The sequence below is a fragment of the Cygnus atratus genome, chromosome 2 (assembly GCF_013377495.2).
Source record: "Cygnus atratus isolate AKBS03 ecotype Queensland, Australia chromosome 2, CAtr_DNAZoo_HiC_assembly, whole genome shotgun sequence".
NCBI lineage: Eukaryota > Metazoa > Chordata > Aves > Anseriformes > Anatidae > Cygnus > Cygnus atratus.
In genome coordinates, this window is record NC_066363.1 from 125,591,605 (window position 1) to 125,606,867 (window position 15,263).

General features: G+C 38.1%; 1 protein-coding gene across 1 annotated transcript in view; it reads right to left on the reverse strand.

The window, feature by feature from the left end:
- SLCO5A1 (solute carrier organic anion transporter family member 5A1) overlaps positions 1 to 15,263 on the reverse strand; it is a 73,158-nt gene that overhangs the window by 22,277 nt on the left and 35,618 nt on the right. Inside the window, exons 3-5 of the mRNA XM_035563084.1 lie at positions 13,631 to 13,857; positions 5,721 to 5,885; positions 712 to 910 (exon numbers count right to left, since the gene is read on the reverse strand). Coding sequence (XP_035418977.1) covers positions 712 to 910; positions 5,721 to 5,885; positions 13,631 to 13,857 — 591 coding nt within the window. The remainder of the gene's footprint in view (positions 1 to 711; positions 911 to 5,720; positions 5,886 to 13,630; positions 13,858 to 15,263) is intronic.

Below are 15,263 nucleotides of genomic sequence, written 5' to 3' on the forward strand. Positions count from 1 at the left end.
ATGATTAGGCTTCTGAGGAACTACCTTTCAGTGAAATACCTTCTCACAACTTTTACCATACTTTCTTGCTTCCAAATATCCCCAATTTTTAAAAAATGGCCTATCATGCATTTCTTGATGTCACAGCCTAAACCTCTCACTCCCATTACCTTCCCACGTCCATTCTTTCTTGTTCATGACAGCCTTCTTTAAGGGTTATAATCTGGTCAGTGTCCCTGGCAAGCAATGGAGAGCCTTCATACAACTCGTTAAGGGGTTCAGAAGCAGCACACATCACGAATGTCAACAGCATATGCACAAATAATTTATCCCAGATTTGGACTGAAGACGTAAGATACTATTATGGTCATGTTAAACAAACCTATTCGGAAATAATCTTTACAATCCCTTTAGTATTTTCACAATTTTCCTGAGCAGAAAACATTTTGAAACACTAGTTTTGGCAATCTACACAGTATATTATTATTATCCTGTGAAATTCACTGAAATCCATTCTAATGCATTTTTCCATCCCTCAAAAAGATGAGTTATAACACAGACTTCATTAAAAAACTGACGTAAAATGGAAGGGCCACGTAATATATGTTCATACTACAATACTCACCATATTCCTATTTGATCATGTGGCTTCTTCAGCGTATCAGCCATCAGCATTTTTTACATTTCTTTACCAGGCTTATTGGAAAAAGCTGGTGATTCAAAGATACTTACCCAGTTGTATAAGGTATATTTATTCCGCCTAGATTAATGCTTTCACATCCAACAATGAAGAGAGTTGAAAAGCACAGCAAAGACACACCACTGCAGATCATAGCCAACTTTGCAGACTCTCTTGCACCAAGTTTCAGTTTTTTGATAATGTAGCCGCCTAGGACAATACCAACACCAGCACTTGGAACAATAATCACACCTGCCAGGAAGAAATTCAAGTAACATTAAAACAGGATGTACAGAAATAGAATAAAACATAAATATTGTTTTAATTCCCTAATTAGATGACTATAAATGCTGTACTAAGATCTCCATTGTCTGATTCTCTGCTAGCTAGCAAACTGAGTCAGACTTTTCAAACCTCTGGAGTGTTGTCAAAGAATTAATAAAAGCCTCCTTATGATATTACCAGCAGCCAAAGCACTATAAGAGACCTATTGTATTTACAAGCAGAAACATTGCTTTGTATTTATTTTAGAATGGGGAGAAGGGATATGCATTGCTCCCGATTACTAAAAATATGAAGAAATCCAAATTTGGACATGGATCTTCCTCTTCTTACTCACATGATTTAGTCCAGCAAAGCACAGATGTTAACCTAAGGCAGGACCCCTGAAGCCTGCCCAACTGGGAGCACACACAGGCAGCTGGCTGTGAATTCTGCATTCTGGTAACTTGGCTCAAGTGGAATAGCACTTTCCTACATCAGCAGCCCCATTCATTTCAGCACAGCCACTCAAGGTCTAAACTGATCAAACATGACTAAAGAAATTAAGATATAAGAATTAAATCAAAGACAGTAAGTTTAAGTCACAAAAGAAAGTCATTGGTGACAGTTTGGCTGTATGACACAAGGCTGTCCTTACTTCCCTGCGCCTGAGGTGTTAAATTTTTTTAACTGACATGTGAGAAAGACTTTAAATAAGGTCTTTGCTAATAAAGATGTGTATATAAATTCCATATATAAATATGGAATTTGAACAACTTTGGCAGCTGCATCTAGGGAGAAAGAGCTAAATACTATAATCCAAATTCTTAAAGATGTTGGTCTTGTTTCTAAAGAAGCCTGCAAGACTATCACTTGAAAATATCTTTAATATCATCACAAAGCAATAATATTCTCATATAATATTCTCATTCTCTGCTACTTTGTGTAAAGGTGAAGGAGACATTACATTATCAAAATGTTGAGATTGAGAAAGCAAAAATAAGAGGTAAAAATAGTTGCTGCCTTAATTGTACTTCCATCACCAATGACATTATAAAGTAAAATGTCATTTCATGGGGAAGATTCTTAATAACAACCCATCACAGAATCAAAAAGTTTCAAAAGAGCAGAATTTAAATTTATAACCCTTTCTAGGAGAATTAAATGATTTCACAAAGTTCAGATCTGTTACTTCTCTCAAGTTTCAGTGAGTGAAATATGAACAAGGGAAGAGATGCCAATCCTTTCACTTGCACTGAAAATCTTCTCTTTAAAAGACAATGGTAACCCAGCCACCTAAGCCTGCCATGCATGCCCTGCTCTAAGAAGTCTACATCACAGAAGCTCATGTACCCAACGAAAGCAGACTGGGATCACTTGTGATGGCTTCTGAAACACCCATGTCAGATGAACCAAATTCCATGAACCAAATCCTTGATTACACTAGTTACATGAATTAAGGATATACCTCAAGGTAAGGGCTTATTGGATATAATTAAACTTTGTATTTTATTAGTCCCTCCACCTTACAACTTAGCTTTGAGTTCTTAACATATTCTGGACCTGCATTTATCTTCTCGTTCGTATTCTCTTGAGGGCACATATGTTAGAAAAGCCTTTCATTAGGTGTGAGACTGTGTGTGTCTATGTCTAGTTTCTTGTCAAAACTGAGCATTTAAGTATATTGTGAGGCATTAGGTTAGTGGCTGTTCTGTTAGTGAGTTATACTGCACTGATGTTTGCAGACATCCTCTGCCACAAAGAGATTAGAACATAAAAAAGATTAGAACATAAATAAAGAGGAGATGAGCAGGAACAAACTGCCTGCCCAGGCTGTCTCTCATTCAGGAGGATGAAAAGGTAAGGGCAAACCTACACAGAGGAAGCATAAAGAGAAATTGCTCTACGCAAACTAGAGCAGGGGATGGAAAAGCCTTTCTGGGAGAAACTGGAAGGGCAGAAGCAGATTTAGCTGCTTGTGGTGAAAAGAGCAGACATAAGTGCTCATTCCTTCTTGCGTGTCAGGAAGGCTGAGAAGTTCCTTTGCCCCAAGTACAAATTCTTCATCCCTATGCTCTTCTCCTTTTCTGCAGGGCATGTAAAATCAGAAGTGATATACTGTCAAGGGAACGCTGCTGCTACACTGCACTTCAAGGAGAGCTTATAGGGCAGAGCAAAGCGTGTACATCTAATCAGGACACGCATTCTTCATTTTCAAAGCCATTTAGAGGAATAAAGCTTAAGATCTGATACTATGCTGTTGCACTGCACTTTCCTTCATTTTATAATGACCGTTTGGCTTACAGGAATTGTGCGCGTGCCAAAAAAACTCCTTGCTACAGTGCTCCAAGGCAGTATCAGCTTTCAGTCAGCAATTTTCAGGCTTTGTCCCTTTTTGCTGTTGTCAGCTGCAGCACTTGAGGCTTTCCACAGTGGCAAAAGATGATATTAACAGCTACTAATAGTCTAGTAACAGAAAACTGCAATATCTGCTAAGAGGGATACACTTCCAAAGAGAATACTGTAGAGATTTTCAATCCAATTCTGTCTGAGATAATGTACACCATTTCTAGAGCTAAAGGGGGATCCAACCTATTTGTAACCAGCTTAGCACAAGTTAACAGAGCAGGGCTTTATAATATAGCAGATCTTCCAATTACAAATTATTTGAGCTCTAACTCTTTTTCACAAGTAAATCTTCTATCAAAGCATGAGAAATGTTAACTGTATTTGTCTAATAACTACCTGCTACCTAAAGTCAAAGTTAATTTGGGGGTAAATCAAGAAAGCCTGAAGGAGGCTACACATGGAAAACAAAATTCCAAACAAGACAAGACTGCAGCACAAACTGCACAAGTTCAAGACGTGTAATTTGGCACATGGCATTTTTGCTGATGATTAATGCCATGTTTGGTTAAAAATAGAAACAAATTAATTAATTCTAGCTAATTAAGGAATTGCTGCTTATGAATTGCGATGGAAAATGACCAATATAAAATTTATATCAGTCACATAAGATTCAGCAAGGCAATTTATATATAAAACACAGTAAAACAAATAAATTGTAAGTCCTCTTTTTGCTAACCAGAAAATTTTGTAAACTGAATGTGTCATTTATTAGATTAACTAATAGCAATCTAATGCAAAATCTCATTTCCTTTTCCCATTTTTCCTAGAAGAAGAATTTAGAAAATTAATAACAACTGTTGACATTCATGGTAAGTTTAGGAGTTGGAGGTGTGGAAGCAGTGCTCACTTGTCCATGTTGAACATACAGTCTAGCTATTTCATCTTCTTCTGGTGCCTTAAAATAGTCTTTATCTACCAATTTCTAACAGGGGAAACTACACATCCCAACAACACAGGGGAATCTTCATATCCTCAATAGGGTCACATCTTTTTTTTTCTTCTTTTAATGTGCTGGCTATTGAATGTTTTGGCTGGTAACCATGTTTCTGGCTTATCCTGAGAATGGAGTGAGTTACTGAGTAGCAATCCCATTATGACTCATTGCAGCAAAACTCCTAGGCATGTGTAGCTACATTAAACTTCAGGTAGAATCTTGGCTCCATCAATCAAATTTTCCTGCTTAGATACAGAATACGGGGATTTCATGCCCCATAAGAAAATCTTATCCTAGCAAGTTCTCAAACAGATGTCACCTCATGGTGCTTCTCTGATGCTTCTCCTCAACACTCTAGAGAGATTTCTCATGTTCCTTTCAGCCACTGTAGGTGACAAATGATTCCCATGTGTCTCTGTGTCTTGCCTCTATTTATCTCAGTACTTTTTATCTTCTCCTCATACTTCACCCATAACTTCCTCCCATAACTCACTCTCCATCTCACTATGCCTTCTCAGGTGTAATACCCGGAAACATGGGGGAGCAAAGAATTAACCTGCCCAGCATTAGCAGCTATTCTGGATGGGAAGCAGTAAGGAGAAGGCAAAAAGATGCTTATAAACAAAAAGAAGACACTGACTGAGACAAGTGTCTTTGATGCACTTAGGAGAGAAGGGAGATGACCTTCCTGCTGTGGGCCCCAATTCTGCACAAAAATTTAGCCCCTTCCCCTAGGGGAGTTGCAGGTGGAGCTCATCCCTCCCTCATCCCAGAGCAGTTATGAAGCTGCAGAACAGAAACTTTGAAGCTATGTTAATAGCTGACTTGGCTGAACTTTACTACAGCAGCAGGGGAAGTACCACAGCTGCAAAAGAGGGGCCTCAGACCTGAAATGCCAGGACAGGGAGCATTTGGTGAGCTCTCCTGACTAGGCTGGATTGCTGTGTGCTCAGTGTTAATAAGCAATTAGGGAGAAGACCATCAGCCTGGAGGGGAGAAATGAGTAAAGGAAGGATGGTACACATAAACAATTGGTCACTGGAGAGAAGGAAAGGTTATGATATTTTAAAGATCAAAAAGGAAGTAAAACTCACATAAAATAAGAACAGTTTTAAAATATCTTTTAAGCCACACAAATCACAGCAACACTCCTGGGCATTTTCTAGCTTGTTTTTGTTGCTTTCTTTCCCCCTGAAGGCTATTAACATATTAGAAAATGTCACTATCTAGGCTTATGGGAAAAAAAAAACTCTTTAACAATATAAATAGGTTCACATTTTACTAAACAAATATAGCAAACATCAAAGAACAGCCTGAATATCTAATAATCACAAATGCACAAAGCTGAATTGAATAACCTGCTCTAAAAACCATGTTCGGTTCATTCCTATATTGATTTATTTCATCAGCCAAAGAACAACAACCCTTGCAACATTACACTCATTGGCAATGCCTTACCAGTATAGATGCTGGCATTGGAAGCTGGGATGCCAAACTGTGACTCGATGAACTTGGGAATGAAGGTAATAAAAGCTGTAACAATGGCACTCTCAGCTGTGTATGACAAACTCACAAAAAGGAATGTCATGTTGCTTAAGATCCTGACAGCTGCTCTTGGAAGCTCTATAAAGTGACAAAAATGAGAAATTAATGTTATAAATAATGAGTGAAAAACAAAAGCAAACTGGAACAAAACAAATTGATTTTCTTTGAGATGGACTGTAAATAATGGCTTGCTAGCATCTGGCTATTTGCTGAGCGGAAGGGAGAGTGCATATTTTGCATTGCACTCTTTGCTGATTGCTCTTACACTATCTCACTGCATCGCCCCAGGGCTGCAGTCCCATTTTTCACAAACCGAACTGAAGACTGCTTTAACAAAAAATGTCTAAAGAAACAGAGCCCACGCAGTAACAGTAAAAAGCAAGGAAAAACAGCAAGAAATTGTAGCAAATTTGGAATTAATCTGATGTCTTATTTTGAAATAGCACCCTGCTGAACCAACAATACTGAATTTTGCACTCCACATGAGGAAAAAAGACCCCATACCCTTCTGTAACTTACTGCTTAAAAGACCACACTTGGAAAGCTGGGATAATAATACTATAATTTGAAAAGGAAACCAAAAGATTTTATATTAAACATTTTTGTACATGATTAAAAAATTTTAACAATGCATGCAGACAAAGCATACTGAAATAATAATGTCAATATCCATGAATCTCAACATACGTTACATACAACTAATATTCCCAGAAGGGATAAAAGAATCAATTAAAAATGAGAGCATATCATTAGCTTAAATTGAAAAAGTGTTCATAGATGTTGCAATTATCCTCAAACCAAATACCAAAACCCCATGAAATTCAGAACTGTAGTTAAAAGAAACACTTAAATCATTTTAATTCAGTCCTTTAGCAATGTCAAGGTGATGATAGCTCTATTCACGACTTCTTTTCTTTTTTTTCAGATTAGATGGCACGATTTTTAAACATTTTTTTTCCCTTGGGGCTTCTACCAAGATCAGATGTTCTGTCCAAGCATGACAAGTATTATTTTCAGCCCAACATTAGCTTCCTACTTTTCATGTGAACTGAACCAAAGCCCACTGAATTCAATGTCAAGAATGTATTGAGTAAATGCAGAAGAGCAGAACTCCTGAGCAGGAACATTACTGAAGCTAAAAGTTGTCAAGTCAAAACTCTGTCTCATTTACTCCATTGACTCCAGCAGGTTATCTGTATAAAAGCAAACAGAGTTTAGAATCCTGTCAAGTCGAAGCTTGTCAGACTGCAAATTAGCACCTCAGTTGTCTGACTGCATCCAGCCTTAGCTTATGCCAGTTGTCAAAAATAATCAATTCATTATGAGTATGGGGTTTATAATTTTAATGTACACAAATGCTCTCTTGCTGCCTCTATGAAGAAAAATATTAAATGTTAAATACTAAATTTGCTGGAAATAAGTGATGAATAACCTGTATTGAGAAGCACTGATAAATTTGAACCTTAATGTTTTTAACCTCTTACTGTTTTTTGTATTTGTTTTTGTTTTAATTGTGGCACTGTTTACAATTGCAGAACAGAAAAACAAAAGAAAAGAAAACACAAGTCTAAGGCAATATAATATCAACATGTCTGCAATATATGTAATGCAGCTGTCCATGTGCAAAAATTACATTACGGTAGTGAGTACCAAAAAAAAAAAATTTACTGGTATTTATTGTCAGATATGATGCGTGTTCAAAATACAACTGATCAAAATTGATTTCATTGTCCAAGAGGAAATGAAAGAGATAAAACATCAATGATTTACAATACCTTTAGCCCTCAAACTTCATCGACTTTTGCTTTATGTCTGTTTTTGGTTTGGTTTGGGTTGGGTTATCTGGTAGAGTCATAGATGCAAAAAGAAACCAAAGAACAAGAAGCTTTTGCAAAGCTTCTCATGACGCTAAGATGATGCAGTTTAAGAAAACTGCTGCAACAGGGTTGCAGTGGTGCAGCTGTAGCAGGATTTCCCTGGGGACATGGTGCGGGATTGAATGCCTCTCCCTCAAAATGACAACAGTTACGACCATGCTGCTGCCACTGTGAGAAAGGAGTCAAGAAAAATAAAGTGTGCCAGGATCAGATCTGCTAGAAACTGAGCTATTGGGTGTTTTTAATTATGAGCAGCAACATTCAGTTGTCTGGGTGAGGAGGAGATGACAGAAACGCTGGCAGAGAGACCATGCACTGGCTGAGGCAACCCATCACAGCACCAAGAGCCAGAGCTGGCAAATGCACGATACCAGCCTCAAACAAGAGACATCTTCATCTTACAGGATCTTTTCCCTCCCGGGAAGACAGAAGTGACATAAGGGGAACAAAGAGCAAAAAGAGCAAATTTTGCTCAGAGAAGAAAAAAAAAGCCAACATCCTCTAGGACTCCTGGTTGGCCCCTACCATTTTTTTTGTGTGTGTATCAATGCTGACTCAGCAAGAACACAAATTTCCCTGTTTTCAAATGCAGCAAATAGATAGGACATCTTTACTGTTGCTCCAACTCTGTCCTCCCTGCCAAAGTTTTAGTGAAAAAAACACAAAAAGGTATACAATTGAAAACTTCTTACGGAAGTGAAGGTGCCTGTTCAGTAACAGCGAGTGGCCTTACCATCAGCCAGCCACTCTGTCAGTGTACTCTAACTTTGTTCAAGGCTATTAGGATCATGTATGATACATCCACAGACATACAACTGGTATGAGTAATCCAAAAATACCTGAGAAAAACAACAGCATCTTTCACATTTCAACCTCATAATACTGACTTAAAGTAGGTGTTGGTGGAAGAGTGACTTTGAGTAGGCCTCCTAAAAAGCTTTGCACGTCAGACAGGTGTTCACATGTGCTCAATAAATGTGGAAGAAAATAACAAGATGGTAACTTTCAAAGACTGGACATCACAAAGAGAAATGTCATTTCACTAGGATGATGAATTTGGTGTTCTCTGTAGAAACTAGAAGTCTCTGGCTCAGAACTAAACCCAAGGTCTCTGCTAAAATTATTATTTTAAAGGACCTTGTCCAAATATAATACCTAGTAAAGTTTAGCTCTTCCTGGTAAAACTGATCTTTGGGAAAATGTATGGTTTAGAATTTTTTATCTAAAGATACCAAACAACTAATTAGATAAACAACTGCGGAGCTATTGAACATTTTGCTCTGGCATTCTGATGTAAAGCTGTGCTTTCTGTTAACTCCTACTTATATCTTTCAGGGTACTGAGCACTCAGCCTAAAGGTCATTATTAATTTGAAAACTAATTAGCACATTCAAAACTGGATTTGTACTGCTAAATAGATAAAATTCAGAGTGTCTTGGAATAAGCACAGGTTCTCTTAAGCCCATGTGAAGGATTCTCCAGGGAACAGCTCTGTTCTGATTGCTGTCATTTCTGGCACGAAATAAATCAGATAATTCTGGCACGAAATAAATCAGATAATTCCTGTATGCTGCACCAATGCATGCAACCTGTAGCAGTTGAGACTTGAAGCTCTTTGTGATTTCTGAAGAGCAACTGTCTGATACACAAGGAAAAGTTGTAATATATTAAGAATTTTTCAAATAAAAATGCATATGCAGAATTGGCTTTTCCCTGGTTTCCTCCTATGATTACAGTAAAATCCTGTGCAACAGAACCTATGTCCAGAATTTAAGAATTCTAGTAAGAAGCAAGAATGATAAAAACCCTAAGGATCCTTTGTACTACATAATCAATCATGCATTTAAAACATTTCAATGTCACATTATTTTTGTGTGACTAGCCATAGGCCTAGTCTCTCATTTCAAGGTCATTATTAAACCTGTCAGGTTCGGATTTTTAGTAGGTCTTCAAAAACCATCTCTCATTTTAGCAAGTGTGTAGCAGAAACAAACTTCATTCTGTCATTTGAACAAATAAGCCTCTTATCAATTACACTCCCAAAATGGAAGCAATAATTCAGTATGTCTGCAAATACACTCACTCTACTGTGAAGTAATTAAAAATTTAAATTCTTTATTTTATTATAATTTTTTAAAATAACATAAGTATATAACTAAACATAAATTGGAACCTGCCTTGCTGGACTGGTTTGCTAGCTTACTGGCAGTTTTCTTCCCCTGCTGCTCTTTTGCCATATTTTACCTCTAGCCAGTACTCATTTTCTTTAACTGGTGTGCGGGACCACTGCTTGACTCATGGTAAGGCAAAAGCCTAAGAAAAATCTGCAAGCAATACAAATATTTGTAAATACTGCTCTAAGCAAAACTCTTAAAGCACTGTAAACAGTATTTCAATTTAAAAAATGTGAAATAATCCCAACTTTATCTCCTTTACCATAATTTAATTTATATTCTTTTAGCCCTGTCCTTTTACATCTAGCCAAAGGTGAATACAACCAGGGGAATGAACCGTCTGGCTCTACAGCACCGTCCTCTTGTGGCCCATCACAAATCCCCTTGTAAAGGTGACGCACCCATCAGCAAGAGGATCTCCTTCCCACCAGTGCCCAAAGCCCTGACAGCTCTGTCCAAGTCTGCAGCTTTGAGAGTGGCTTCTGCCGTACTGAAGTCCCAGGGACAGCTTCTGCATTCGCACAGTACAAAGCAGAGCCAATATGAGACAGAATTTTGTTTTTTATCAGAATGGAAATTACCATTTTCAGTCACACATGACTATTTGTTTGCTTTTGAGCAGCTTCTCAAGGCTCCAGCTAATGCTGCTCATCACTGCATGGGGCCATGCCAACCTTTTCTACTTCGAGTCCTCCAGGATGACAGAAGCCAGGAGCAGGGGGAGTGACCTGCTCGAGGTCAGTAGCAGGGCAGGACCTCCAGCCCACGGTCTCCTGACCTCTCTGACATTTACAGGGCTCACTGAGCACCTCTGCGCACAGCCCAGCATCTCCTGCTTTTGTGCTGATTCTTACTGACTGCTCTTCATCTACCACAGCGACTTCAGTTGGGTTCCTCGGGGGAGCACTTTAGCACTTCACATCCCCCAGGAACTTCTTTTACCTTGGTTGATACCCTGCCATGCATTATTATCCCATCTCAGTCCCCGTTCGGGATTGACTGGGAATGGCATACGACAGCTGGCAGACGTGAAAAGGCTGACAGGAAAATTGCACTTTTAAGAGGCTGGGCTCAGAGATAATACTGCTTTAAGTACAAATATATAGGAAAAAAAAAAGACTATAAAGTACATGCAATTAACACCCCTTAGATTAGATCAGTACATTTTAGGTGAGTGATATATGCATTTGCTTTCTTTACTCTGCTCCTGCATCCAATTGCATAGTCAGTTGCATTATAGCGGTAAGAAAAATGGACTGCAGAAACAGTTTCTATGGTGCAGAACCCTAAGGGTATCCATATAATAAATGAAAACAGAGTTTTTGTTTGCTCAAGTTCCTGATTTATCTCTGTGTGTGGGATTGCACTACGACTTCTTCATTATAAATCTTCTTTATCTCATGTTATTTATACTACCTCCATTTCTTCCAATAAACAACATCCAATTTTCTTCCTCCGATGACCTATTTAATGCTTTTGATACCTGTCTCAGAAGCATTCTCCCTCTCACTTTGTTTACTTGCAACATAAATAGGAAAAGACTGAATTCCAAACCCTTGTGTCTTGAAAAATGAGAAAAAGCAAAGATGGATCTATATTTTTATCTGATTCTAGCTCTATCATGGGCCAACATAAAGCCTAGGTCACTGAAGTTGGAAGATACTTGCAATAGGAGATAGTGTTGTTTTATATCTTCAGCCTGTGCTGGCAGCTATTACAGGAAAAATGACCCTAGCTCTCTCCTATCACAACTTTTCAATTCCTTTTCATTCACCTAGAAAACTAACTTACACGAAATTAGGGCAAGTTACAGCAGGACAAGGTTTCCCAAGAAAGACAATGTCAGATCAGAAGATCAAAGTAAACAGTCTCTTCCATGAGACTTTCCCTAGAAAAGATGCACAGATTTTACAGGTTAATGGCACTGACCTCTGTCATGACAGACTGCGACATCACTGATATTTATTAGTACGGAGCAGAAGATGTGACCTACTAAATCATCTGTCTCCCAGCTATTGCCTAAGCAGAGTTTCTGCCATAAGATTCTATTAAAAGATGAAGCCCTGAAACTCAATGGGAAGTATAAATTGTACACGGCATCTCAGAAGAAGCAATGCTAAATGACTTAGACACATGTGGTCCTTTTTCCTTCCCATTATAAATGAAATTACATCAACTGAGAAGCTTGAGGCATGATCTCATTCCATAAAGCCCACTTAAACTTGAAAAATAATTAAATGACAGTGCATTCCTGCTGCAGGCCCTCTTTGCTAGGGCAAATGACACCTAATAGGAAAGCTATTATCAGCTTATAGCAAAATACTTTTCTCTGTGTTATCTCGACTCGCTCAGTGTCTTTCTGACGTGTGGAATACAATGCTGTTTTTCACTGTTCCACATGGCAAAGTTTCTCTTCTAAAGAAAATGAAATGTTTTGTATAGGAGAAGCTCTAATTTGGAGGCACAAGTATTATTTTAATCTAGGATTTTGTCAGTAGAAGGTACACTACACATTTAGGCTGATATATACCTTAGACACTTACAACATGACCTGGAAGGTGAAATTATGTTCAGAAATGGAGAACCAGCATCAGGAAAATCCTCCAGATGCAGAGTTTGGCTGAACACCTGTATCTTTTCCAGGCACACCTACAGGATGAAGCAGTTGCTCTACTGTGACATTGCCAGCAATGGTTAGAAAGGAGTCCAGACTGATCTCCTGTTCCTACCTCCCTGACCTAGTTGAGAATGCCTTGATAGGAGAACCCCACAACTACTTTTGCTAGGCAGAGGCCTATAGGTTTGAAGGCCCCAAAAAAAAAAAAAAAAAAAGTTTAGAGTACAAATGATGTCTAATGACACAAATGACATTTCATGATTTCTCTAAGTCCTAATTGCATCAGAGTATCATAAACCTGGAACACTCAGCTTTCATATCACAGAAATCAGGGTGGACAAAACAGCATTGATAACACAGAGGCATTAAGTTTCTTTCATTTTTGTCCTCTACTATTCAATATTATGACACTTGTAAGCCTACATTGTAAACTTCTAATTTACTTGTTTCACACTGATTCATTTTTAACAGCACTGCATTTCTTCCCATGGCATTTTATCCATCACTAGTAGTGACTGTTAAATTTCACGTTAATATTTTACTTATTGAATAAAATAAAAATCACATTACTTGTCAATCTTTAGAACTCTTCTTGTTTCAAAATTAGCACTGGTTTCATTCATTCTCGCCTTTGGAAAACAAAAAAAGCTTGCAATACACAATAGCCAGGTAATGCATATGAAATAAAACAATCTTCTCCAGTTAACTTGCTAAAATACATGAAGGTAATTTAACTCACTTACTAGTATTCCTTTTTACTTGTTTTGCTTCTTTTTCAGAAGAGCACTTTACACACAATAGTGTGAAGGACAGCTTAAGCAAGTATGACAACTGCAAACCACAAGGTGCACAAACGTGCCTGGTAATGGAGGTCATATAGTTTCATACAGTTATATGACCTTACAGTTTGTCATATAACTATAGCAAACAGACCACCTATTTGTCACTGATACACAATAAACACTTCAATAATTTAAGTAAAGAGATGTCTTATTCTCACGACTGTACTTTGTAATTTTAAAAGACCGTCAATAGAAAAACATAGTATTAAATACAACATGCAAAAAATCTGCCTTCAATTGCACTTCATACAACCCTAGAAGATGAACCTGTAAACAAAATTTAAAGCATTTAAAACTTAAACACAAACCTCACCTTTAACATTTTTTCCAAATCCCATAGAGGCAGGAACTGCACTGTCTGCTTGTATTTTGCTATTTGTTTTCTCTTTCATAACTTCGTCATCACTTGAGACATCATCAGAGTTCATCTTCTTTTTCTTTTTCTTTTTTTTATGTCGAGGAGGAAGCTTTTTTGGAAAGGTAAACATTGGAAATATCACAAGGAGCATTGCAATGGCACAAAGGAGAAATCCACTCCACCTAACGCCAGGAGATAGGAACAGAAATGAAAGCCAATGCATTACATGAAATAAAAACACCAAAGTGATTATTACAGGCTGTACTAGCTGGAAGGACAAATTTGTAAAATATGGAACATTGAAATTAGAGTAAATTAATTGAGTGGAGGGGAGCTTTTACTGCATTAAAACCTTTTAATTAGAAGATGTTTCTGTCGGCTTTTCTACTGATAAAGGTATTTATACAGAAACCAGCAAATGGTTTCTGAAATAGTGCCAGGTTTGAGTTCCTGTAAGTTTTCCCTTCTGATAACTAGTCAGTACCAAGCTCTTAAAAGTAGGCATTCACTTTTACTTTGCCTTTCTCAGATAATTCACAGTAAAGCAATACAGTATTTCTCTGGATAACATGAAAAAGGTTATCCATGGCATTATCCACAGCATGATGTCCAGATGGATATATCAGGGCTGAATCTGTTCTGCTTTCCAGTGCCAAATTCTCAGCGGACTGACTGTCCAACCCCCTTCCCTTCCCAGTTAAGAGCTCCCGAAGCCTGGCAATGTGCTGCAGTTCATGCCAGGGCTTACGCCTAGGACCTTGCAGCTCTGCTCTGCTACCATGACCAGAAATACCCCTTCACAAATAGATCCCCTCTTCTCTCCCTCTGTTTTGTAAGAATGGGATACAATCAACCCTACAGAGACCCCTTGGCTCACGCTGAATGACTTGGGGCCTACCCACAGAGGAGGATAGTGCAGGGTGCAGTGCCAGAAACGTGACAACAGTATACACACAATTATCCTCCCTGAGGCCACAAACCTTCAGCAACTTTACCACGGCCACACAGGGCCTTACCAGATTTGCAACAGGGCCTTACCAGAAAGTACACTAGAGTTCACCTTCTGCAGTCAGAAGGCAGGTAGTGCAGTATAAGGTAATATAATTTTTCCTCTATGTTTTCCTGACTGCAAGGGAACATGTCTAACTCACACCAATGCTTCCATAAAGAAGAATGACCTCAGAAGTCACCCACAGAGTTCTTCCAATGTACTGAAAGCACGGGTCCCATTAGGTACTGACCTAATTTACACCTTTGCTTGGAAGTTTCGTTGAAGTTAATCACCTTACTCCAACACTGAAGCACAACAATGAAAGTTTGAAGCTCTTTGCTTTCAAATCACAGTTTGTGGGACAAATTTTATATTTTTGTACATCCTTTACCCTTAATAAAGTAAGCTACCTCAGGAAGCTACTAATTAAATATTTGTGCAAATTTTAAACATTCAAAAGTATAGAGGAGACAGGATTTTTTGCAGAACAAACAAAAATGTTTGACATGACTTTTGCATTGCAAACATATTGCAAACTATATTTTTAAACAAAAGCTGATCCATACACATGTGTAATGGTTTGTGTGATAACAGGTT